This window comes from Chamaea fasciata, unplaced genomic scaffold (assembly GCF_029207755.1).
Source record: "Chamaea fasciata isolate MVZ Bird 193981 ecotype frontalis unplaced genomic scaffold, bChaFas1.0.hap1 SCAF_16, whole genome shotgun sequence".
Taxonomy (NCBI): domain Eukaryota; kingdom Metazoa; phylum Chordata; class Aves; order Passeriformes; family Sylviidae; genus Chamaea; species Chamaea fasciata.
Window position 1 is genome coordinate 2,146,999 of NW_027094101.1, and position 24,505 is coordinate 2,171,503.

General features: G+C 44.9%; 1 protein-coding gene across 2 annotated transcripts in view; it reads left to right on the forward strand.

The window, feature by feature from the left end:
* The window catches only part of BMERB1 (bMERB domain containing 1), a 60,020-nt gene that overhangs the window by 30,733 nt on the left and 4,782 nt on the right, over window positions 1-24,505 (forward strand). For both annotated transcript variants that reach the window (XM_066198016.1, XM_066198013.1), the window contains exons 2-5: window positions 6,628-6,751; window positions 21,564-21,637; window positions 23,225-23,339; window positions 24,394-24,476. In XM_066198016.1, coding sequence (XP_066054113.1) covers window positions 6,628-6,751; window positions 21,564-21,637; window positions 23,225-23,339; window positions 24,394-24,476 — 396 coding nt within the window. The remainder of the gene's footprint in view (window positions 1-6,627; window positions 6,752-21,563; window positions 21,638-23,224; window positions 23,340-24,393; window positions 24,477-24,505) is intronic.

Consider the following 24,505-nt stretch of genomic DNA (forward strand, 5'->3'; position numbering starts at 1 on the left):
TTGGGGATTTCTGGGTGCCCTACTGTCTGGCAAAAATATTTGAAGCTTTGATGCCTGATTTAAGCCAATATCTCAGGGCTCTAAGGTTACCCCCTGTGCATCTGGGAGCTGCATTGCAGTTGAAGCTTCCGATTATTTTTGGAATTTAACATTTCCAGAAATGCAAGGCTGTTCTGGATCCTCATGCACTGAAAGGAAACAAGGGTCTTTGGACGGAGGGATTCTTTTTGACTTTATCGTAAATGTTCTGGATCCAGTGTGTTATCCCCCAGATACTCTGAATGCCACTTGTCTGGCATTTTCCAGCAGTCACAGTTTTATCAGAAAGTTTTGGCTGCCACCGCTTGCAGGGACAAAGCACATCTGGCCACCTGTGAAGGAGGTGTGCTCCTTGTGTCAGCCCAAAGTGCAGTTCATGGCTCCGTGTGCTAGAGATCCCAAAATTTTAAATGTGTTGCTCCATTCATGCAGAAGGTACCAATAAAGGATTCAAAGTCATAACAGGCACACTAAGAAGAAAAAAAAAAAAATCAGCTTCCTGCTCGAAGCAAAATTCCGCTGTTTTACCTCCAGCATTCAGTGCCACTGACAGCAGTGGAAGCCAAGTGATTCTGGGAACTTTTGCACGTCGGGCTGTGACTGGAGTAGCACATCAGCTTTTTGATCCTCCAGTAACAGCCTCTGCACCCTCCTATCGTCTGTAGAGATGACCTTCCCGCGGTGTTAAAACTCGGCAGGTGTTTGTGCCGCTGCTGCTGCCTCAGCGCAGCCTGTTAGCTGGTCACTGAGCCCTGACGCAACCAGCAGCACCTTTTGCCTGCTTTTGGTGCCATCACCAGCCCGCTCTTGGTGCAAGAGAGGAAACGGGAGAACAACTTGACAAGCAGAGGGAAGAGATTGCCCTGAGGGAAAAGAGATTACAGCATTTCTGGAAGAACCCCTGAAATGGACGGTGCGCTGTATTCTGCAGCAGGATGAGCACATTCCTGGGATGTTTCCCAAAGCCAGACCGTGTCCAAACCAAGTGAGCCAGGCAGTGAAAGCAGCAGAGTGTGGGACGTGCTCACTGCCACAACCGTCAGCTCACTGCCACGCTGGTACTGCCCCGTTTTTCCCCTTCCACCGGCCTACCCCTTCTCAATTGCACAAGACTGCAGCCTTTCAGGCAACCCAGGAACCAAACACATTGCAGCTGTTGGTGTTGTATTTATATGGTAATTCCATCAGAAAGCACTGAATAAATACCGTGCCACACACATGCCAAATTCAGTGATTGTTAGGATTCACAGTAATAGAATGCTGCGGCAGGCTAGATTAGAGATAAGCGATTAAATCTAGCTTTTCCTACACAGGTTAGTTACTGGCTGCTGCATCCTGCACCAGAAGGATTAAATCAAACAGGAAAAAAAAATCAACTCTGAGGCAACAACAAAAGGTGTAGTAAAAGGCCTGGCTGCAAGTCTGGCCATTCATGCCTCCAGGTGCCATGCTAGTGACAAACTGCGGGAATAATCTGATTCTTTTTACGTGAACATAGTTTTATCTGGAGTATTTGGAACTATAACAAACTAATTTTTCTGCGTTACGCGACTATTTCAATTTCCACCAAGCGTGCTGGTTTTAAGTGGCACTAGCTGGTTCTCCATCCCTTTCTGGCCTGTGCCTCCTGCTTACTTCTGCTTTGTCTCATCAACTAACAGTGGTCTTGAGAGTCTTGTTTTTGACATGTGAAGTAGCATTAAGAGTTTACTTGCCGCACTCCGCTCTATTAGCACTTACCATACTTCCGTGAAAAAGGATTCGCTTGAAAACTTCACTGAATTCTTGGAAAAGCCCCAAAAGTGCTGACCCAGATTTGCAACAAAACTTACCAATTAGCATTTTCTTAACAGGGATTATCTTATTAATGGACAATTTAAGGAAGTAGGCCTCAGTCGGCTCAGTTGAAGTCCAGTCTAGAACAATGACTTCAAATAATTTTGAACTGGCGCACCGTGACTGAGTGGGCTGAGGAGCAGGTGTGCTGCTGAGTTACCCACGTCAGAGAAGTCACGCAGCAGGTCTGTGCCACCATCCTTTAAAGAGCTCTCAGCAGTCGTGGACTGAACGAACTGAGTCTCATTTAGGATGGCTCGCCCATGGCAAAGCTGAAAAAGGGAAGCGGCAGAGGGCTGGGCCGTTATCCTGATGCTGTGCCGGAGCCCGCCTCGTGCCGAGCGGCTGGGACGGCTCCTGAGCGCTGCGGGACGGGGTTTGCAACAGCGACAGAGCCAGCAACGGGAAGAGCGTGGAGTGTCCTGAGAAGGCCCCTGGTCCGGCAGACCCCGCACTGCTGTGCATCCCCAGGCAGCTGCTCCCCCGGGCTCTTCTGCCTGCAGGCTTCGGGTCACCTCTGAGTGTTCCTGCAGCTCCAGCCCAGCCCGGGGGGTTCCCGCAGCCCAGCCCGGGATGTTCCCGCAGCCCAGCCCGGGATGTTCCCGCAGCCCAGCCCGGGGTGTTCCCGCAGCCCAGCCCAGCCCGGGGTGTTCCCGCAGCTCAGCCCAGCCCGGGGTGTTCCCGCAGCTCAGCCCGGGGTGTTCCCGCAGCTCAGCCCAGCCCGGGGTGTTCCCGCAGCCCAGCCCGGGGTGTTCCCGCAGCTCAGCCCGGGGTGTTCCCGCAGCTCAGCCCGGGATGTTCCCGCAGCTCAGCCCGGGATGTTCCCGCAGCCCAGCCCGGGGTGTTCCCGCAGCCCAGCCCGGGGTGTTCCCGCAGCTCAGCCCGGGATGTTCCCGCAGCCCAGCCCGGGGTGTTCCCGCAGCCCAGCCCGGGGTGTTCCCGCAGCTCAGCCCGGGATGTTCCCGCAGCCCAGCCCGGGGTGTTCCCGCAGCCCAGCCCGGGGTGTTCCCGCAGCCCAGCCCGGGGTGTTCCTGCAGCCCAGCCCGGGATGTTCCCGCAGCCCAGCCCGGGGTGTTCCCGCAGCTCAGCCCGGGGTGTTCCTGCAGCCCAGCCCGGGATGTTCCCGCAGCTCAGCCCGGGATGTTCCCGCAGCTCAGCCCGGGATGTTCCCGCAGCCCAGCCCGGGGTGTTCCCGCAGCTCAGCCCGGGATGTTCCCGCAGCCCAGCCCGGGATGTTCCCGCAGCCCAGCCCGGGGTGTTCCCGCAGCCCAGCCCGGGATGTTCCCGCAGCTCAGCCCAGCCCGGGATGTTCCCGCAGCTCAGCCCGGGATGTTCCCGCAGCCCAGCCCGGGGTGTTCCCGCAGCCCAGCCCGGGGTGTTCCCGCAGCCCAGCCCGGGATGTTCCCGCAGCCCAGCCCGGGATGTTCCCGCAGCCCAGCCCGGGATGTTCCCGCAGCTCAGCTCAGCCCAGCCCGGGGTGTTCCCGCAGCCCAGCCCGGGGTGTTCCCGCAGCCCAGCGTGCTGCTGGCACCAGAGGAACAGTGACATCTCCTGCGTTCCCGCAGCAGGGATTTGGGACCCTTTGTGTTAGCGGTACACCTCCCCTTGCCGTGCCCCTGGGGCGTGCAGTGACAGCGACAGCCCCAAATGACAATTAAACGGCTGCGGAGCGCAGGGAGCCCGTCCCACGGGGCCACCATCAGCGCGGCAGCGAGTGACAGCAGCAGGATCTTTGCTGCTCATTAATTACAGCATCCCTCAGCAATTGGTCTATTGACACCAGGTGTAAGGCGTTCTCCCATTTCTCATTGTGTCGATTCAGGCTTCTTTTAAAGTTTTCTTTGCACTTATTGACTTAATAGGCAATTTATTTTTCTGTTGCTTTCAAACACAGCTGGCTACTGTTCTATTTCTGGCTGGCACACCGAGGATGAAGTGTGATCATTAAGTTAATACCCAGTTTAACTATACCAGTCTGCGTTTAAATGGAAGCAAAGTTATGCATAAATAATTCAGGTTTACCTCTTCAGTCCCTCTCACCGTATGTAATAGCTTGATAATTTTATTTCCTTATAGTAATTATTTTCGTGCCAGTATCTTTTTGTGCATACAGTAATATCATTTTACTTGTTTCTTTGTCACTGAAAATTATCCTGGAGGTTGCAGAACAGACAAAATAGTTTCATCCAGTCTCTGGCTGTGACTAATCTCGGCGTTGTCTTCACTTTTGCTTTATGAATTTTGTCTCATTACCAGAATAAAACCTCAATATGTGCTAAAAAATAGGTGACTACTGCATGCCTGCTTTAAATAAAATGAAATGTTCATTCTTTCTTTTCTGAAAATGTAAGAGACTTCCGTGTGAAGCTGTTCTGAATCACGTCTCAAATCACTAGAGGTGTCATTGCTCACCGGGACAGAGTTAGAGCTTTACTTAAAGGCCCAATAATGTTAACATAATCTTCCCCAGGGGTTCACATCCCAGGAGCTCAGACCGTTTTATGACAAATAATTAATTATCCTTCAGCACAGCTGCTGCCAGCTCGGCCAGTTATCCACGATGTTAGCAGAGAAGCTGAGCCCCAGCGAGGCTGGTGATTTGTGAGGATCGCGGTGCACACCTCTGCTCCATTCCACTGCTCCAGCCTCTCCTTGGAGTCTGCAGACAAGCTGAGAACTAATATCTAGTGCTGCCTGTATTTTTTCCCCTTCGCTTTGAAACTTCTGCTGCCTTGCTTGCATTTTTGATTCGTTTGGAAACACTGCGTCATTTTGGATCGCTTTCAAAAGTGTTTGCTCTGGTTCAAGCACACGAGTCGGGTGGGATGTGAAGGAGAATCTCCGACTGTTCTGCACGGGGTCAGAGGAGACTTCTGCCTCTCACACCAATTCCTGTGCTGGTTTAAGCACCTCATTGGGGCATAAGGCTTGTTTGGTCCTGAATTGTTGAAATCACAGGGTGGAGGCTGACCCCACACGAGGGGTGACACCAAGGCGCTTACACCTAGAGCTGCAGAGTGCAAGTAAATCAGTTTCTTCTTTTTTTTTCTTTTTTTTCCCTGTTTTCTGAGCTCTTGAGAGCTAATTTTACAGCCTGTGTAACTCATTTGTGGTTTATATTCCTATTTACCAGTGTTGTTTGCTTTAATTCATGGTAGCATCAGAATAACTTCCCATCTCCTGCTTGTATTTCTGGCAAGCAGTGAAAATGAGAGGTGGGCCTGTGAGAACCTCATGACATTTAGGCTACACATCGACTAAATATACTCCAACAAACACCATGATTTCTAATAGGGAAATCCATCTTGTAGAGGCAGCATTTGTGTGTTCAGACACACAAGACAGCCTTACTTTACAGACCAGTTTCGCAATTTGAGTTTAGAAACAGCTACTGAAACGTGGCTCTTCTCTCATGACAGACACTTCAAAACCTCTCACTTTTTTTTTTCCTCAAGATTCCGTTATCTTGAAAAACAAGTGATTTTAAAATATTTGTTTCCCCACTTTCTTCATTAAGAAATGAAGTCAAGCCTTGCAGATAATACTAGCAGGGTAACTTTAAAATATCTTATTTATTTTTAAATACAAGGGAAATAGATTTTGTTTATATAGTATAGAATGTTTTTCCTTTGCTTCCATTTTGGGAGAACCATGAACTCAGCTCACACAGTGGCTGTTTGCTGAGATTTTGTAGTTTCATTCCTGCTCCAAATTTTTGTCAGAAATTCTTCTCAGCTGTGCTTAGTCTGTCATGAGGGACTTCAGAATTTGTCTCCTCTTAATTAATTGAACCGCTTGTTTTCTGAGGCTTTTTGTCTGCTGTTTTCTGCATAATTATGCCGAGTCCATTTTCACCTCTCTATTTTCCCCTTTTCAAATCAGTACAGCTGAAACAAGCCTTCTTTCAGGAATATCTCAGTTTGGGTACCAAAATAGGCAGCCAACCTGTTTTCTCAGTGTCTAAAGTCTTGTTTAAAGTGAAGGCCAAGTGTGATGAACCCTTGGAATGGGGTTTTCCAGCAGCCAAGCAGCTCTTTTTCCAAACCCATCTTATATAAATTGGTTGCTTTACGTTCAGGGAACACCGTCCATTGCCCCATTTCTCTTTGGGTTACAGAGGTAATACATCAGTTATGCAGAAATAATCACAGGAGCACCCTGGCCTTACCAGCTGCCAAGTTCTTGCTGCAAAGTGCCTTTTGTCTCCCCAACCAATTTCAGTGTCCTTGTGAGAGGCCCTGAGCCCCTCGCAGGATGAGGTCCTGCATCCTTTCCGATCACATCCTTGGCTCCTCTTGGTGGGGCTGGGCTTTAGCTCCGAGGGTGGAGTGGCATGGAGAAGGGTTAAAGTGGGAAACATTCCTGGGTTTATGTTGCCTGCACCAAGGCAGGACTCTTGAGAGCTGCAAGTAATTGCTGTGAGAGGGTTTTGTAGCCGTCAGTTTGTGGTGATGTCAGGAAAGGAATTGTGGATGGAGCTGTGGACCAGGTTGGGATTCCTCAGAGGAATGATCGAGCCTGACTAACAAAATGACTGTCACTCTGGAGTATTTCACTTCTAAACGGTTACATTGCAGGTAATGAGCAAAACAATAGAGAAACCAGCCAGAACAGCATCCAGCTAGAATATTTTTTACTGCTTGAATTAATTACTCCGTAGTTAGGTAGCTCTGTGATTAAATTTACATTCCTGAAAAACACCATTAAGACAGTCTGACTGGCTTAATTCATTTTCTCTGCTTCCACACACAGATCAACTTGACATCATTTCAATGGCTGAAACAACAATGATGCCTGAGGAAATTGAGCTGGAGATGGCAAAGATCCAGAGACTTCGGGAAGTCTTAGTCAGAAGAGAATCAGAACTCAGGTTTATGTAAGTATCAACCCTCCTGGGAAAACACTATGCAAAATTAATCAAAATAGGAAAGAATGGTATTTAGAAGACTTTTATCTGCTTGACATTTTAAAAGGGAGAAAGATAAAGAGCATCCAAGTTAGGTGAGCACTTACAAAATGCCTTTGGGAAATGATTTTTGTAGTTGCAAAGGAAATTACCTTTTTTTTTGTTCAGCACAGCACCTTTTTTTTTTATTCAGCGTGGTTTGCAGAATGCACAAAATGGATCTCTTTTCATTACGAAAGGAAGCTTTAGCAAAGTACGTGTCTATGGAGCATCTTTTCCTACCTGATTTCAGTCCTTTGTGGCAAGGATATTTGTCTGAACAAAATATCAACAGGTAGGGGATTTGAAGCTTCCACAGTCTAACCTAATTCAGGCTTTATTCCTACTTCATTCGTGGTCTTTAGACAGTTCATGTCACAAGAGAGCACACTGTGTTCTGCACTAATAGCAGCCAAGATTTGACATTTGTTAAATGGAAGCCATTAAGTTATGAACACAAAACCACTTTCTGACATATCAAATTAAATAGCAGTACTCCAAGAGGGATTTTTAAAATTTCCAAAAAGGTCGGGCATAGGAGCCTCACCGAAGGTTCATGAATATTAATCCAATTCTGACGGTGAAGGCAATAGTGTTAATATTCCTAAATCATCAAATTTAGAAGATCAGAACTTATCAATAAGAAGTGTATTATTTTGAAGTGTCCTTAGTCTGTGACTATCTGAGGCCAGAAACAAATGCCTTTGCCAACAGGCCAAGAACTTCAGCAGCTCTAAAACCTTCTGAACTCAGACCCCTGACATTAACAAAGCCTGAAAAAACTCACTGGCTTTCTGCTCATGTTAAAGTACAGGGGACTGGTACTTGGACCCTTACACTGGAGGTTAATTTTAGTGCCCTGAGTGGCATCGCCAGAAGCTGGAATCCTCTGCAAACAGCAGACATCTGTCTTTGAGTATGATCCCAGAAGACTTCTGCCCTGAATCACTGCTTAGACACCTTTGGAACAAGGACTGGTAATAGCGGCACTGACCTTTAGTAATGCCGCAGTGGTTCAAATAAAGTGTACAGGAAAGGTTTTGTCACTCCTGGTAGTCAAGTAACTACTTGGTTATCGGTTTGTACATAAATTTAATCTGGAAGAAGCCTCATCGTTGAACTCTGCACTTCTCTTGACATTTTCTACGTCAAACAAAGCCCTGAAATAAACTGCCCCAGTGAACGAGAGCAATTGCTCTGTTTGTTCAGGTATCCAGTCTGTTCTTTTCATTTTCCCCATGCTCCCAGTCTTTACTCTGTATTGCCTGGCAGCTGTTTGAGTAAGGGATTTAACACAGGAGGGCTTGCTTATTGAAAAGGGAATAGAGCTGACGTTCACACTGTGCAACTGTTCTCCTCCTGGGTTAGATCTCATCCTCCCACTGCCTGGAGCTGCCCGGGAGCACTCCCAGCCTCTCCCTGGCACAGGCAGGAAAGCTTTTGTGAGCAGCAGTCTCCAGGAGGCTTAGCCCAAAGTCCTGGCAAAGCAGGCAGGTGGCAGAGGCAGCCACTGCCAGAGGTGGCCCCGGTTTCTCTTTTCCAAGTCGTGGAGAGGCACAACCACAGGCCCTCTTGTTCCTTCAGCTGCAGCAGACCAAGATGACCATTTTTCCAGGGATGTTCGCACGGCTTTCTAGCCCAGCTGCTCCCTGCTGTGTGGCAGAATATTCTGATTCTGCTCGTTAATCCTTGAGGCAGTTAAATTCAGTTCGTTAATGCCACTGAATGAAACGGCCGGAGAGAAGCATGTTGCTAGTGATACCCAAGTAACACGGCAGCACCTGTTCTTTACTGCCTCTCATGCTGGATGGTTTCCACTGGCAGAAGGGCTTGGCTGCATTTGTCTTCAATGACAAACATCTTTTAATGACAAATGTATTTTAACGACCTGTTGCTGATATTAACAGCAGAAGTCGTGGTCACCTCAGTGGTCCAAGTTTCGTGTCTGTTTCACTAAGCAAATTACATAAACTCTAATACATAGACATTTTGTGGAAGACTTTATATGTAGCCTTTTTTTTTTCCCCCCCATTTGACTTCTGAAGAAATGAATTGCCAATATCCAAAGACCAGAAGTCCGTATGTAGGTCATGAATTTTAGTGACTGATTTCTTCTGGCAGGGCTCGATTCCCCTGGGAATGACCTATACAAGCAAGCACATGAAGCTGAGCCTCCTCAGCCAGGTTTAAGGCAGACTCAGCTTTGAACACTGCTAACGAGCAGCCCTGCACCTACGCTCAGGCCACGGAGTGCCAGAGCAGCTGTAACGAGAACCACATCTTTAGTTCTTGCATCTGCTTTAGCTTTGCCTTTAATTATAGCACAAGGATAAAACACACACAGCATTAGAGAAACTGTGTGGTATGTTTGTATTCTCTTCTTTGCCTTTCGTGCTGTTAGCAACAGAAAAGAAATTCACTTGGGTTAAATTGGGGGTTTTTTATAGTTCCTATGAAAGCATGAACACGATGAAATGATTCTGTATCACTTGCACATCCAGCCACAGCTCACATTTCCAGCTACATTTTTTAAAGTAATGGTTCGTTCTTCTTGCTGTCTGACAGATCTTTTTATTCCTTTTATTCAGCCAGCTCCTAAAGCAGGCAAAGTACACTGTAGCTGCGCTTAAAGCAAGCAGTGCTCTGTAGCTGTGCTCAGAGTGTGTCCCCAGCCCCCAGGGTGCCCCTGGCTCCCTCCTGTCACAGGCACAGCCTGGCAGCTCTGCTTGCACACACCAGCAGGTGCCACAGCTCTTCCCTGCGTTTAAAAATACTCAAGAATAAGAGAACAAAACACTGCAAGCTGATGGAAACCACAGCAAGCTCTTCCTCTGGCAGGTTTAATCCATGGATGGAATCTGCTCCAAGGCTGCTAATTGAATTTACTGTTTTCCTTGAAGAAGATGCAAATGTGGTAGCCATGAAATAAGGACATTAGGCAGAGAACTGCTCTAGGTCAGCATATCAGCCAGTAAAAAAAGCCACAACAAACCCAACTGGAAGAGAACCCTAGCAAGGTCCAGATGTGCACTTTTCACTCTTGTGTGTGACCGAGGAAAAGCTGTTCCTGTTGCTGTATGAGATCATCAGTAAGGTGAAGCTGTTTCTGGCAATCCCTCAGCTGTGGTTTGTATAGCAAGCGTCTCTTCAAACAACCCAAACTCTGCATGAGGGGTCCTTGGCATAACATGGAATCACAGAGCAGCTTGAGTTGGAAGGCACCCGTGGACTGCTGGACATGTACTAGTACCCATCAAAATAATTTTAAAATTCAGAAGATACCTTTAGGAACGTGTTGCAATTTCACTGCCTCTCTCTACCCACAAATGATGTGCTGTCCCACACAGCAGCACGTACTTGTTTTTAGTGGCAGACCAAGGATTCACTCCCAGACGAGCACAGATATTTCTGCAGTCTGCCTATCACTGTATTAAAAAAAAAAACAACTTCCCCAAAATAGAGAAAAAACCATCTGTGAGAACAGTGGAAACAGGTTTTACCCTGTTTAAAAAAATGAAACAGCAAAATTTTCTAAGTGAAGACCATAAATATCTGTACAGTTTCAATACATGTGATTTTTCACTCTTTCGTACTACTTTTCAGTCCTCTGTACACTCTTTCCTCTGCCTTGCAGAGACAAGTGGAAATTCCTTACCGGTGCACTAAACATAATGTAAGACCTCGTTTCAGTAATTAAAAACTATAGCACTTAAAGATGAAGTGTTGTCACACAAAGAAACGTTTAAACAGTGTGACTTTCTGGAACTCTGAAGCGAAGCAAAAATATACACTACAGAAACTCCAACTGACGTCCCTGATTTTCAAATTTGTAATAATTTTTATTGCAAAAGACGGCTTTTTAAATTCTGCTGCATGAAACTCTATAAAATCAGATGTGTGACAGCTTGTTCTTAGCCTGTCCCCTGAATTTTTTTGATTTGCAAAGCATGGAAAGCAGATGAACTCTTTTATCTGTTTGCTGTATACTACAGTGAAATAGTTAATCCTGTAGTGTATACTTTGTAAGAGGCCAGTTTTCTGATAATTCTTGTTTTTCTTTTTATCAATACAAAGAAACAAAGAAAGCAAAATGAGCTGAAGAAAAGGAGGGCAGCTGAAAGCAGCTGTACTCTTCATACCCAGGAAATCCACATCACTTCTAGCTGAATACCTGCTTGCTATGAAGAATTACCTGAAGTTTATAAGGAGACAATTTTCAGATTATAAAATCAAGCCTTCCTCAATTACCTAGTGCCACAATTTATATTGCACAATCGTATTTTAGCTCAGGCAACCTCAGTCACAGCAGAGCAGATGCACTGTGATTTGGTCTGTAATTACATTATCAAATCCTATTTTTGTCTCCAGACCCTGCCTTGCTTGGTGCCCAGGATGAACCTCCTCAGGATATGTCCAGGATATGCAGAAATTGTGGCTGTTTGTAGCATCTCTCCTTCAATGATACTGATACTATGAAATTTCATCAGATTATGCCAGGAGCTGTTGTGTCCGTCTCCAGCCAGCCCAGGAAATGAAAATATAGCTTGAAGCTGTCATATGCTGTCTCCAGCTCTTCTTGGTTTGTTTTTAGAATGGCTGAGAACTCAGCGTGTATTGATATGAAGGAGACAATATGTACAGAAAATCAGCTTATAGCCTGCCAGCATTCCCCCTTCTGCTTCTCAGCTCCTTTCTTAAAACATTCTGTATTAAAAGAGTTTTGGGTCAAAGTGTAAATGTTCAATCTGTCTGTGCTGTTGAGGAAAGCAGACACCACTTCAGAACATGCACACTGTCTCTTCCTTTCTAATTCTCCTGTCCCACTTCCATTTTTTTTTTTTTTCCTTTCCTGGTGAGATGACAGACCCAGAAGCTGAGGGAGCTGCTTGGGCAGCATTCTCTTTGTCACGCATTTAAGGTGTTGCTGCTGTGGATGTGTTTGGCTTCAGAGGCAGCTTAGGATTGCTGGGGGCATGGAAATCCACCGTGCTGAAAGACACAGTTGTAAAAATGGATGATGCATGTGTCAGCTCAGCTTAGCTGACAGGGAGAGGCAGCAAACCCTCAGACCTCTACGTGATACAGAGCAGATCGAAAGCGAACTTCAAAATCATTTGTAGCGCAAAATCCATGCATTTTAAAATGCATTAGCATGTTGGGACCCAGTAAATATTATTAGTAAAGGTGAGATCATCTCAGCGACAGTTACCGCTTGTTCCTGTGGAAAGGCATGGGATTCTTCTAAAACAGCATCCACTGTCATCATGAAACACAGTCTGTGGGAAATCTGCCAGTGCCTGATACTGCTGCTTTTGCAGATGGAAAGCAAAGCTTGAAGCCAGCTTTATTGGATGACCTTGAACTAAAACTGTGCAAGTTCCGCCTGTCTTGGGATGGTTATTTCTGCCATGCAGGTGATACTGAATGGCAGTTTTTTAATGCATAGGGAATAGAAGATATTAAACATAAAGCCCTATTAGGTTGCTTTAGGCAATTACCGAAAGCTTTTTACTCATTAAACTTTTTCTTTCTTTTTTATCTGTAAAAAGGCTATAAATACACTGGTGTATTTGCTTAATGTCTGTGTGGTTATTACATCACTAAACTGATACTGTGAAGAGGCCAAATTCAGAATTCCAACTGGTCATTATCTGCGTGCACTCTCACTGCACATTAGTAGATGACTCCCTCTTCTCCAGAGTGCTCACAACATCTACATAATCCAAATTCTCCATAGTTCTATTCAGGATTTTAGACCATTTGACACTATTATGTTTGCTTACTTAATCAGTAAAATCAGCTTGCTTACTTAATCAGAAATCCCAGACTTTTTATGTAGGAAAGTTTGCTGCAACTTGACTTTGCAGTCCCACAGCTTCATTAGCTGTCCAGAGAACATAATTTATTCCTAGTTTGTTTTGGGGTTTTTTTTTTTCTTGCTTCAAATCAGGCTTACTTTTTCTTTACTTGCCTTTTTAACCTTTATCCTTCTCTCAGTTTGCAAAATTTCATAAATCTCTCTTGTCCTGCTGTGATATTGATGTATCCATTGCGGGGAGTAGTTGGAGGTGGGATAGTCAGTTATGATCATTCTGGAGTGTATTGGGTATAATGGTGCAATCTCAAACTTGGGGCAAATTCATGGAGAAAAATGTAAAGTCTATATTCCTTTTAAGAACAACAGCATCCACAGAGGTTAGATAGGATTCTCATCTTTGTGTCATTTGCAGTGTGCACAGCACACTGGTATTTTAAATACAGAGAGGTTTTTCTGCTGATCGCCTGCCTTAATGCAACCACTGCAAAGGGAAGGAACACCAGAGTACACAAGAACTGCTGAAGTGGGAGGTTAATTCCCTTGGGGATGACAACCTTAAATAAACCAACTTAGAAACCCCATGTTTTAATTTGAGCGCAGTAAATCTAATAGACGCAAAGTGGGAATATGAAACAAACAGTCTCATGACTGGCTGAAAGTAATGGCGCAAATACTGCAAAAATGTGTACGTGGAGTGTTCCATTCTCAGGTGAGAAAAGGCAGCAGTAATCGCTGTCTGTGTATGAACAAAGTTCATTGCAAATTTTAATTCCTTTTTGAACCAAATACTCTTTAACACTCTTACAAGTGTCTCACTAATGTGACATCAGCTCTGAATTCTCAGTGGCTTCATGGCAACAGAGCCCCACACTGAGCATCACCCTGGGGAAGGGTGAGAGGGAGGGAGAGTGGAAGGGGATAAAACAGGCTCTCAGAGGTGTGAAGAGCAGCGGGAACTCACTGGTTATATTACTGCTAAGCAGGTTTTCTGACTTTTGCTTTCTTGGGTACTTTTGATTCTTTTGCTGCTCCTTTTTTTTTCTTTGTACTGCATATTAGCTGTTTTCTGTCATCTAAGGTGAAGCAGTGAATTCCCTTAGGACTGTTTCCTTAGTGTTCAGCATCTGGTACTTTTCTCTGAGTTTGGCACCTTGCTGTTACTGCAGTGTAATAAGATAATAAGTAAGACCATCAAAACGAAGTTTTTGTTCATGAATAGAGCTGTCGTTGTTGTCAGTGTTTTCTGATAAGATCCATCTTTTCATGGAAAGGAGCAATAAATCTTTTCTCCTTCACAATTCTGGAATCTTAACAATAGAGTTATCACTTACTGTGATTTCCTTCCTTTTTTTTTTCCCCTTCCTGATTGTATTTTGCTCTAGGAACATAGGATGGGCTTGGGGAGGCTGTAGAGAAGGATGCAGTTGTGTGATGATACATATTACTCAATACATATAAATGTCAGGTTGGCAGCTGCATAAGATAAGGCAGCAGTAGGAAAAAATCCAAGCCCAGCTGTAAGAGGAACACCACGGCTGTCCCTCTGATAGAGCCTGGGGCGACACAGGCTCTTCTGCAAGACAGGGTGAGGTTGTGGCTGTGACTGTCTGTCCCCATTGAGTTTTGCCTCCCAAGCACATTGCAAATAACCAGAGTCCCCGAGGAAATAACCAGGAAACTGCAAAACGTGGTTTTGTAACGCAGGTTGTCAGACAGTCAAAGCTGGAGGCCTCTGGGATTAGGAGCAGCATTTCAGGGGGACTGCCAAGGGTCTGGGAGCCCCAGGGGTGTCAGTGAGCTCACTGTAGAGCTGGGAATTCCTGTAAGGTCCAGCTCTGCCAAGTCTCCCAGCTCCTCGCATGGAAGCCTGGAAGCCTCAAGAAGATGAGTTCAGGACAGAATTGCAAGTTCTGGACTGTGCAGTTTAAGCTAAAAGTACAGAGATCAGCTCTCCGAGAGGAAGGAAGGTGCCTGAGCTCGGTTTGATCTCTCTGCAGACCATCTCCTTTGCCCTGTTCGACAGCAAACCGTCAACCCTGGAGGAAAACACAGCATTATACTTTCAGACGTGTGGTTGTAAAAATGGTACATTAAAATACTCTGGAAGGTAAAGCAATTTTTTAGTGGCGTGTAATGATAAATATATAATTCAGAAGGTATTTAAGTAATTGTAAGCTTGGTAGTTGAGACGTTTTTGTCTTAGAAAAAAATTTAATTATTGCCTCTGTTGGACAGCTAGAAAAATAGTTCTTTAACAGAGCATTTCCTTTCAACAGCATTTTCTACGTTGAATATGTGTTGTGGTGGTCACAAAATGCTGTTAATAGAAGAGGGAGCAGCTTTGACTTTTGACATGGTCATTTTTAATGCAGAAATTTAGCACTCTCTTTCCAGATGTAACCCTTTATCCCAAACTGTTTTCCCCTTCCCAGTTCTTGGCTACCTGTGCTCTGGTTTGCAGGAGTGGAAGGTACAGTGGGTTGTCCCCTGAGACCACCCCAGCACATCAGGCACTTGTGGCACTTACAGACCCTTGGCCCCTTTTGGACAGCGGAGCTTCCTCTAGGCAAGGATGTTCTGTCATAAAGTGCCCCTCTTGCCCTGTGGTATTTCACTGGTCCTTCTCACTTGTCTTCTGCTATAAACAGGAGAGTAACCAGTAAATTGAAAAGCCCTGGAAGGGACTGTCAGTGTTTAATTTTGTACCAGAAACCTTTATATTCTTTTCGGCTGTGATAACAAATATAGTTGCTTTTCTGGTTTTAAAAATAAGAAAAGGTCAAACACGAAGGCAAATGAAGAAGGAAATGCATCATTGATTCTGCTGGAGACAATGCACAGTCAGACCTAGAGTTTCCTCCTTCCAGTGCCTAATATCCAAAAATAGAACTACCAGAGTAGTTTAAATGGACCAGGCCCTCTGCTTTTGCATAGAATCCTCTGTGTGCTGCTGCAAAGGACTGACACTTGTGAATTTAAATCTGACTTCTCTGTTTGTAAGTTTTCAGACAAATTAACTTAGTCAGTTTTTGCCACATGGGGAAATATTCCCCTCCACAGTGGGGCAATTTCAGGAGAACTCCTCTTGTTGCTACTGATTCATAGTAAAACTTCGCAACTGGCAGAGGAGATGGCCAAGCTCGAGAGAATTCAGCAATGTCAGTGAAAATGAAAAACAGACAGCCTCTCTAGACACCGTTCTGAATTTATGTGAAATGTACCTTAAATATGACCCTTTTGGGACTGAGAATTTCAAATGCCATCTCCAACTCTCTGAAACAATAGCTGAATTACATCACTGTGCAAGTTGTGGTTCAGTAGCTTCTAGGCACTGCTCCTCCAGCAGAGAGCACTTTCGACAAGAAAAGTTAGACACTTTAATAGTGCGAGTTAATCACAGGACCTGTGATCTGTGAGCTGCCCTGCCAAGCAGGCTGGTCAGCAATCTGTTACCTTGATTGCCAGCTCTGTGTCCTCCAGCCCCAGCAGCACCAGGTGCTGAGCTAAATAACAATGTGATAAACACACACCGTAATGACTCAAACTACGTGTTCTGTATTCATTAAATGTTGCCTGTGATCTCACAGATTTAAAATTGGAAGATTTAAGTAACTAAGCCAAGCTGGCAGGGACAAAAAGGAGTCAAATGTAGAAGAGGAGCATCAGGTGGAGGTCGGTCTCTTCTCCCACATAACAAGCAACAAGGCAAGAGGAAATGGACTCAAATTGTATAGGGAAGGATTAGATTGGATAGAAGGAAAAAATGTTTTTGACTGAAAGGGTGATCAGGCATTGGAACAGCTGCCCATGGCAGTGGTGAAGTCACCATCCCTGGAAGTGTTCAAAAGCCGTGTGCATGTGGCACCTGGGGACGTGGTGTGGTGGTGAACATGGCAGTGCTGAGGTAACTGGTGAGCTCTATAATCATAGAGACATTTTCCAACCGTAACAGTTCCATGATTCTATAAATTCATTGTGCTCTAGTAGTCCCAAGAACACTTTCACCTTTGCGGATTCCCCACAGCTTTGACAAAGCCAAAAACACCTGCAGAACTCAAATGCAGCCTCCACTGAAGTCCCTCAAATCTGCGTCTTGACATCATCCCCATCTCTGTAGCAATTCTCTTTATTTCTACACATCCCTTTACTTCAACCCCCCGGATTTCTCCGTCATTGCTGGTTGCTCTTGGCTGGTTCAGCACGCTCACTGGAGACGCCACCAAGGAGATGATCTTTTTACCCCTACATGGACACCTTCAGTTACGTAACCATGTCAGCTTGTGACTTAGCATGACACCTGACTCTCAGGCCAGCTCCTGGGCTGGCACTATCAAAGTCTTCAGAAACTCCAACAATTACAAGCATTTTACTCCTGGGGCAGGAGTGTATTAAAACAGAACTAAAAATAAGCTAAATGCCTGCAAGCCCTCCTGGAAGAGAGGGAAGGAAACCAGCAAACCCAGTCTACGTTCCTTTTTTAACTTCAAGCACTTTAATCCAATAACAGAAAACAAAGCAATCTCAGACCTCCACTTATAGACATGCTAGAGGGAGCACAGATCTATTTCTAGCTTTGAAAGTCACTCAGCAAAGGCAGAAGCTCTCTAGACACACTGAACTGCTCTGCTCATCCTGAAATCAATGGAAATGATATTTGATGCTTATGCAGGTGTTACTAATAGTTCTTACACTCAAATATGAAGTATTTGTCAGTCTTGTTGGCCATCTCCTTTTTTTTGGCTGACCATTAAGGGGGACGTGGGGGTTGGTGATTTTTCAATGAGCTTTCACTCTAATTTTTGCTTTTTTTTCCTATGCATGTCTCTAGATGTCACCTAGGTCTTACACTGGGGAATTCGGTTTTCTACCTTGGCTGAAAAGAAGCCGGAAAAACTCCTCAGCTGCTGAGGAATAATTTCTACTGAAACAAACCAAAAAACAATTCTTTTTGTGTCTGGTACAGAATGTTTCTTTTTCAAGTCCTGCCTCCCATCATCTTGCACAGCCTTTGAGGGCACAGCTGAATGGGAGGGCTGTGCTCTGTTTGCATGCCCTGCTCCCCCTGGGCGCAGATGGTGCTCAGCAGAGGTGACTCATGCTGTCACCTCTCTGCTGGATGGGGTGGCAGTGACAGTGCTCGGGGCACTCTCCCCTGGTAGCTGGACCACAGAAACATGTAATGGGGCTGAGTCACTGTGCCAGAGCACTGCAGGCTCCCCGACCCACTTATTTTCCTGTCATTTTGTCACATGTTCAGAAAATCTTCTGCTCGCGCTGTTTATTCATTATGAGGTTTGGGGGGTTTTGTTGTGTTTTTTTTTTTTTTCCTGGCAAAAAGAGAGTCTGCTTGTAGGTTGTGATGATATAGCTTGAAATACCAAGAGAGAAAAGAATAATACGTGCTTGTGTGATATCTCCAGGCATACAGAGGGGGTTCTGCAATGAGCCGTCAAGAAAGAGAAAAGCACAAGTGCAGACAGCGTGTCAGGAATACACGAAAGCACCCTGAGAATTCATCCCTTGTTCAATACTATTGCAATTACTCCAGGAATGGATTTGGGCTCCTAACCAGAGAAATGTTTTATCATACTCATAACCCATGTGTTTAGGATTCCTGGGCAGACATTTAAAGCTCAGCTCTGGAGGAAAAACTGCCGTATTGTAAATGCTGTTTGCTTCACTGATGTTTTTTCTACAATCTGAAAAGTGTTTTCAAAGGGACTGGAAAGAACGTACCATCTCTTCCAGAGAAGAGAGAGACCCTCTGTAGGGTAGGGGATGCAAAGGAATTTTTTCTCCTCTACTTTGCAGATTGCTGCTCTCCTTAAGATTTCCAAAAGCTCTTTTTACTTCCTAAAGAGGTCTGATGGTAATACCAAGATGCTCTCAGTCAAATCCTGCCGACCATCCAGCTTCCAAATGAGAAATGCACTGGGATTTTTTTTTTTTTCCAGAAGCAGCATTAACTTCTTCTGGGACTCCTGTAACTGCTCACATCCAACATCCAGAGCACAAGGGAGAAAGAAAGGAAGGTTCATCGTACCAGACTGAATGGCCTTCCAAGAGATTTCTTTTCTAGGATTTCCTCTTCTTCCCTTTTCTTCAAGGGCAACAAGGCAACTCTTGCCCAGGGCAGCACCTGTCACCCTGCATTCAGGATTATTTGCTAGCAGATGTGGGATCTGCTTTATAGTTACAAGCAGCCATAGATCCTGCTTTCGTTAAGTCAGATAGATGAAGCTTTGGCATGGCCCCGTAAGTCCTTCAGCCCTCCCTTTCGTCATTTAACCTTTTTTTTAATGACTTTTTTTTCCTAATCAGCACTGTGGAGTGGATGAAACACAAAGGCTGTTTGACACAGATGGGAGGAAAGATGTTCCATGTGCTTAAGGGGATTGGTGCAGATGGTAGGTTCAGTTTTTGTCCAGCAGCACAATGCACCAGCCTGCAGAACTGGGACTCTGGAGAGGTCATCTGACTTATGATCTTCGGAATTTGTGTGGTCACAGAGCTGTTACAGACCTAAAGTGCTTTGGCCACGGATTTACTTCCCTGCTGTGTGTTACAAGGCAGGAACAAAGTTTAGGTCTCAGGAAAAAGAGATGCTAAGAATATATGAGGAATACCAGCGACATGCTCTGCAGTCAGATTAAAAACCAGCCAAAATCATGGGATGAAAGTGCAATGAAAGCTGCAACACGTGGCCAGTACCTTTGCCACAAATTAGGCACAGGGTCTGTAGGGAATACTGAACACGAATGATCTTGCTCACTTGGAATATACTGCTGGTGATATTTTAAATTCCTGAAAATCCTCAGAGAAGAGCAGTGCCATTAGCTTTTTGGAGTTCCTTAGTGAGGGCAGGGAGCCAAACTGATGTAGTAAAGTATTTTAATTAGTATATTTCAGAGCTTCTCAGAATGAAGCCAAATCTTCTGAATCAGAAAAAAAAAATCCTCTCTTGTCTATCACAGAGTTCTCTTTCGTGGAAACTCACTGTTCTCTTCAGTAGTTGAGAGTGTGGCTCAACATCATTTGAATACAGCAGTTCAATATTGAACATTTCTCGCCAAGAAACGGTCATCTTTGTTAGGCATGGTCATCTTAGTCAAATGTATGAAGATGACACCCACAGTGCATGAACACTGGATAGATAAGGAGCTGTGAGGCTTGCTCATATCCCACACACGTTTGCAATACTGACTCTCCTGGGAGGACAGCCTTTAAGATTAATTGATAAAAGTAATTCCAGTACCATTTAGTGTGATGGATCTCAGGAGGAAAGCAGGCTTTGCTTGTTATGAGCGTGAGTAATATGGGGAGCCTAAGTAAAAACAGTCATCAGTAAAAACATCTCTGCCTCCAAGTGTCCTGAACACACAGAGCAAAGGACCCTGCACAGTCCTGAGGCAAACATGCTGATCTTCCCAGTAAAACCAAGTCTTCCAAGGCAGATGGGCAGTGAAGGAGCAGATCCCAGTGGAAGTGACAGGGGTACACAAAGAAGGAAAAGAGGTCAGCAATAAGGGTTATTAGGGGAGGTATTTCACAGTCGCATTTTGGGAGGAGAGGAGTAAAAAGGCAGCAGGAGGAGCTGTCGTGGCACAGTGTGAGTTGCAGAACAGGCAAGACGGAGTTAACCCAAGCAGCAAATAATAGAAGGATCAACATGCTTTACTAACAGGAGCAAAGCAGCTGAAGGACAGCTCCCTGCGGAGACCTGCGCTCCTTGCAGAGGCGGCGAGGAGAATAAAAGCTCTTGGGTTGTGATTAAAGTCTTATTTGTGCCAGAAACACCTACTTTTTCCGCTCCTCACTTAATTCAATAATTTGGCTGCATTGTCCTTTGGGGGCTGGCTCTCAGGTACACACACCCTCGAATCCCTCAGCCTTGCTCTCCAGAAATACCTCAGTGACAGCCCCTGCTCTGCTGGCTCTTCAGGTGCTCAGGCAACAGCCAACCCACCCCTCACGCACAGGACTGTAGAAAACAGAGCTCAGAGATGCCTGGGCAAGGAGAGTGTTGGTGAGAGCCGAGCTGAGAATGTACAATTAATCACACAGGCTGGCTTTTGTGCTCTTCAGGGGGTGATTTCAAAATGGGAGCCCCAGATGCTGCCCTTGGAGCCAACACCTGAGCCTTGGCTGCCACTGTGGCTGAGACACTGAAATAAAACCTGTGCCAGGAAGCTAATGATGAAGGCTGCTGCCTTCCAGGGGAATGATTCAGCGTGGCAGCTCTCAGGAGAAGCAGCAGTTTCAATGAGAACTGAAGGTGCCAGTTCCTGCTAATGTTACTTTAAAAAAAAAGTTCTCTGTGTCTTAACATTAATGGACTTTCTGCACATACCGAGGATTTGAAGCATTCAGCATCAACCATGGAGGACATTCACCCAAGGCACAAAACCTCAAAAATAGATAAATGCCAAAATATGACAGTTTCCAGATCTCTGGTGTCAGAGCTCAATTATTAGTAAGGTCCCAGAGAAGGCTGGTAGTAGAATATGAACCTTGCCCTGGCTGTGCCAAATAATGCATCACCCTCTGCTGCCCCTTCCCAGGCTCTCTGCTATTCGTGCTCTTTCCCTAGTGAAAACTCTTGCTGCAATAAGTGCAATATGGCACACCTGGATACAGGTGCCCATTCCAGAATGTTCTCTGATGCTCAAGAAAGTAAAAGGCATCTGCAATTATCCACAGTGACAGGTATGAACCTACACACAAATTAGAGCCAGTGAGACAAGTAATGAAGGGCTCAAAGGGCATTCAGTATCAAATCCCTTTGCTTTTCTGTCGAGCTGGGTGAGTGAAGAGTGTCAGGATCCCCTTCCAGGCCCAGGGTCGTGTATTCAGATGAGATCTGGCCAATTCCTTCAACACAGAGCGGGGTTTGCATGTCTGACCATGCTTTTTCTGTTTCTGCAGGATGGATGACATCCAGCTGTGCAAAGACATTATGAACCTTAAGCAGGAGCTGCAGAGTTTGGTAGCAATCCCAGGTAATGGCTGTCTCCATCCAGTATCAGGGAAATATCTGTGTTCCTGACACCATCCCCACCTGTGCATCACCCACCCCTGCTCCAACCATCTGAATCTCCTCCCCACAAGGTGGAGTTTCATCTCTCCTTCCTCTAGTTCTTATTTTTAATTCCCTTTTTCCTGCCCACCTCTAATCTCAGTGTCTCTAAATTTCTTTTCATGCCGTATTTCACTGCTCCCATGGCAGCAACCCTGCAAACATCTCTCAAACAAGGAGCACATTCCTTATTTCTTGCACTCCCTTGGCAATCTCAAGGGAACCAAGTGGCACAGAGATTGTCAGGGAGAAAGACAAGTGCTGAGGTACCAGAGATAAAAGAGGGAGAGGAGAAGGATTTATAATCGTCACTGTGAATGTGATTGATTTTTTTCCTTGCCACACCAATCCATTGTCACACCTGTAGGTAAATCTACCTTCTAGGATCAAGAAGAACAGGATTCTACAAAAAGCAAGGCCCAAAACTCTGGTTTGTGTTTTGCCATAAATCTCTGCAATTTCACTGTTCGAAGCTGGGACAGACTTTCTTAAACTCTGTACTAAAAACAACTGTTTTCAAGTGTCTGATTAATTTAGCTATTTAAAGGGTCTTATAACTTAAATCAGCAGACATAACACAGCTCAGGAGCATCAGACTGCAGGTAGCTCACTCTTCTTGCCCCAGCTCTCACTACTGAAATGCGCAGTTCTCTGAACATCCCACTGCCCAAACCCCAAAATCTTGATTTAATACAAAGTGTCTTCATAGCTGATCAAAATTTTCAGCTTCTTGGAGAAACACATGAGCTTGGATTTGCCTCTGGCTTTCTCATCTCTGCTGCATTTCCGGGGTTTGAAGAGTTCTGTCCTAAATGCATTCGCTTTATAGCCTGAAACGACAGCTCTGTAATCCCTAACATTTATGACTTTTGCTTCGCAACAGGCACATCTTTCATGCCACAAAAATCGTTCTTTATAGACAACCTAGCCATTCCAGACTGGTCAATTAACAAGGACATATATTAATTACTCAGATTTTTGAAGTACAGGGAAAATAAACTTTTTTTTTTCCCCCCATGTTTTACAATTGATGCTATTTGTGGGGATTTGCAGCTCAGCTGCCTTGACAGAATAGAAAAAAAAAGGTGTTGCTTTCAACAGCCAAAGCTGTCTTGAAACACAGAGAAATAGTTCCTTTTGGCGTGATCTCCTTTCCCCTGAGGTCAAATAAGAGTTTGTACATGGGATTTTAACAAAGCACCTTGAACTATTTTCTTGCCAAAGCTCTTAAAAAAATTCCAAGCAATGTCTTGCAGAGTAATTGAGTATTAAAAGCAGGCTTGGCAAACCCCACAGAGCCTTCAGACCATTAAGCTGATCAGAGTCAACAGCAGCGAGTGAAGAGAGCAGAGAGGCAGTGACCCAGCTTGCTGGGGTTTTGGTGACTCAGGTCTGGAAAACCATTGACTTCCATCAGCAGTCGATTCTCAGACATCTGCAACGTCCTACACCACCTCCTCACAGTCCCCAGAGTCCAAAGTAATTCACTTTTTTCTCTGTTTTTGACCAGAAAAAGAAAAAACAAAGATGGAGAAGCAGAGAGAGGATGAACTGATTCAGAAGATTCATCGACTGGTACAAAAAAGAGATTTTCTTGTAGATGATGCAGAGGTGGAGAGATTACGGTAAGAACCAAGAGCAGCAGAACTTATTTAGTGGCATTCCACAAGCCTAATAATGCAATAGATTAAGTGACAGAACCTAAATCAACATTAATGGGAGAGAATTGGTCCTTCAAAACAACTTACCAAGTTAAAAGCCTCCTCCCCATTCCATAGGAAAAACATTAAAATTAGATTACTCTAATTCTTTATCCCATTAATGGTTCAGTCACCTCATGAATAACAGTGAGCTTTGGTCTCTTATTTTCCTACTAGAGACCATCTGAGCATTTACTATTTAAAAGGATTTATGCTGCTGCCAGGGAATTCTCTTGTCATAAGAAGTAGACATGAATTGGAATTCTACAAAGGAAATGTTTGCAGACACCTAAAATCCCTTTTTTAATTATTCACGTTGTGAGTTTGATTACTACTATTCCCATCTTGTCATAGCGAAACAACCCAAACAACAATTAAAACACCCCAAACCAACTAAAAAGCACTCAGTAGCAGAGCCCTACCTAAGACACAAGCAGGTTCTGAAGGGTTTCCTTTCCGTAGCTTAGCCCAAAGTTGCCAAGAAAGTTGTAGTCTTCCTCAAAAGTTCACTTCCAGCACCCAAATCCAATCCTTTGTTCGAGATCAACACCCAACAGTCAGTTTTGCTTTTACTTCCCCCTCTTTCAGCAGCAAAGACTCAATCCATTTATCCAAAATGACAGTATCTCCTCCAACACATTTAAATTCTGAGCAAGCAAGGAGAGGATAAAGCAAAGCTTTTGCCAGAGTCCTGCAGCTGATCAAAGAGAGCTGGCCCAAGGCAGCAGCTGACAAGCAGCCTGAGCCAGAACTGAACCCAGAGCTCTCACTGAGTGTGCAAATTGCAAAAGCCTCAGCAGCAGTTTTCATTTAGGTAAATACTTTGCTTTTTAATGGGCGGCAAAATTAAACGTTTCTAAAAATAGCAAAGAAGTTAATTGTTTATTAGTGACTTGATCCTAACTGCTCTAGCTTTTACTGCCCCGTTTACAGAGAAAACTGTCATTGCACTGACATTTATTTTCCTTCTTTCCACCAGGGAAAAAGAAGAAGACAGAGAGATGGCCGAGTTCCTTCGCACCAAGTTAAAACCCATAGACAAAGCAACACAGTCTCCTACCAGTGAGTTCCTAATCGTTAAGAAAAAAAAC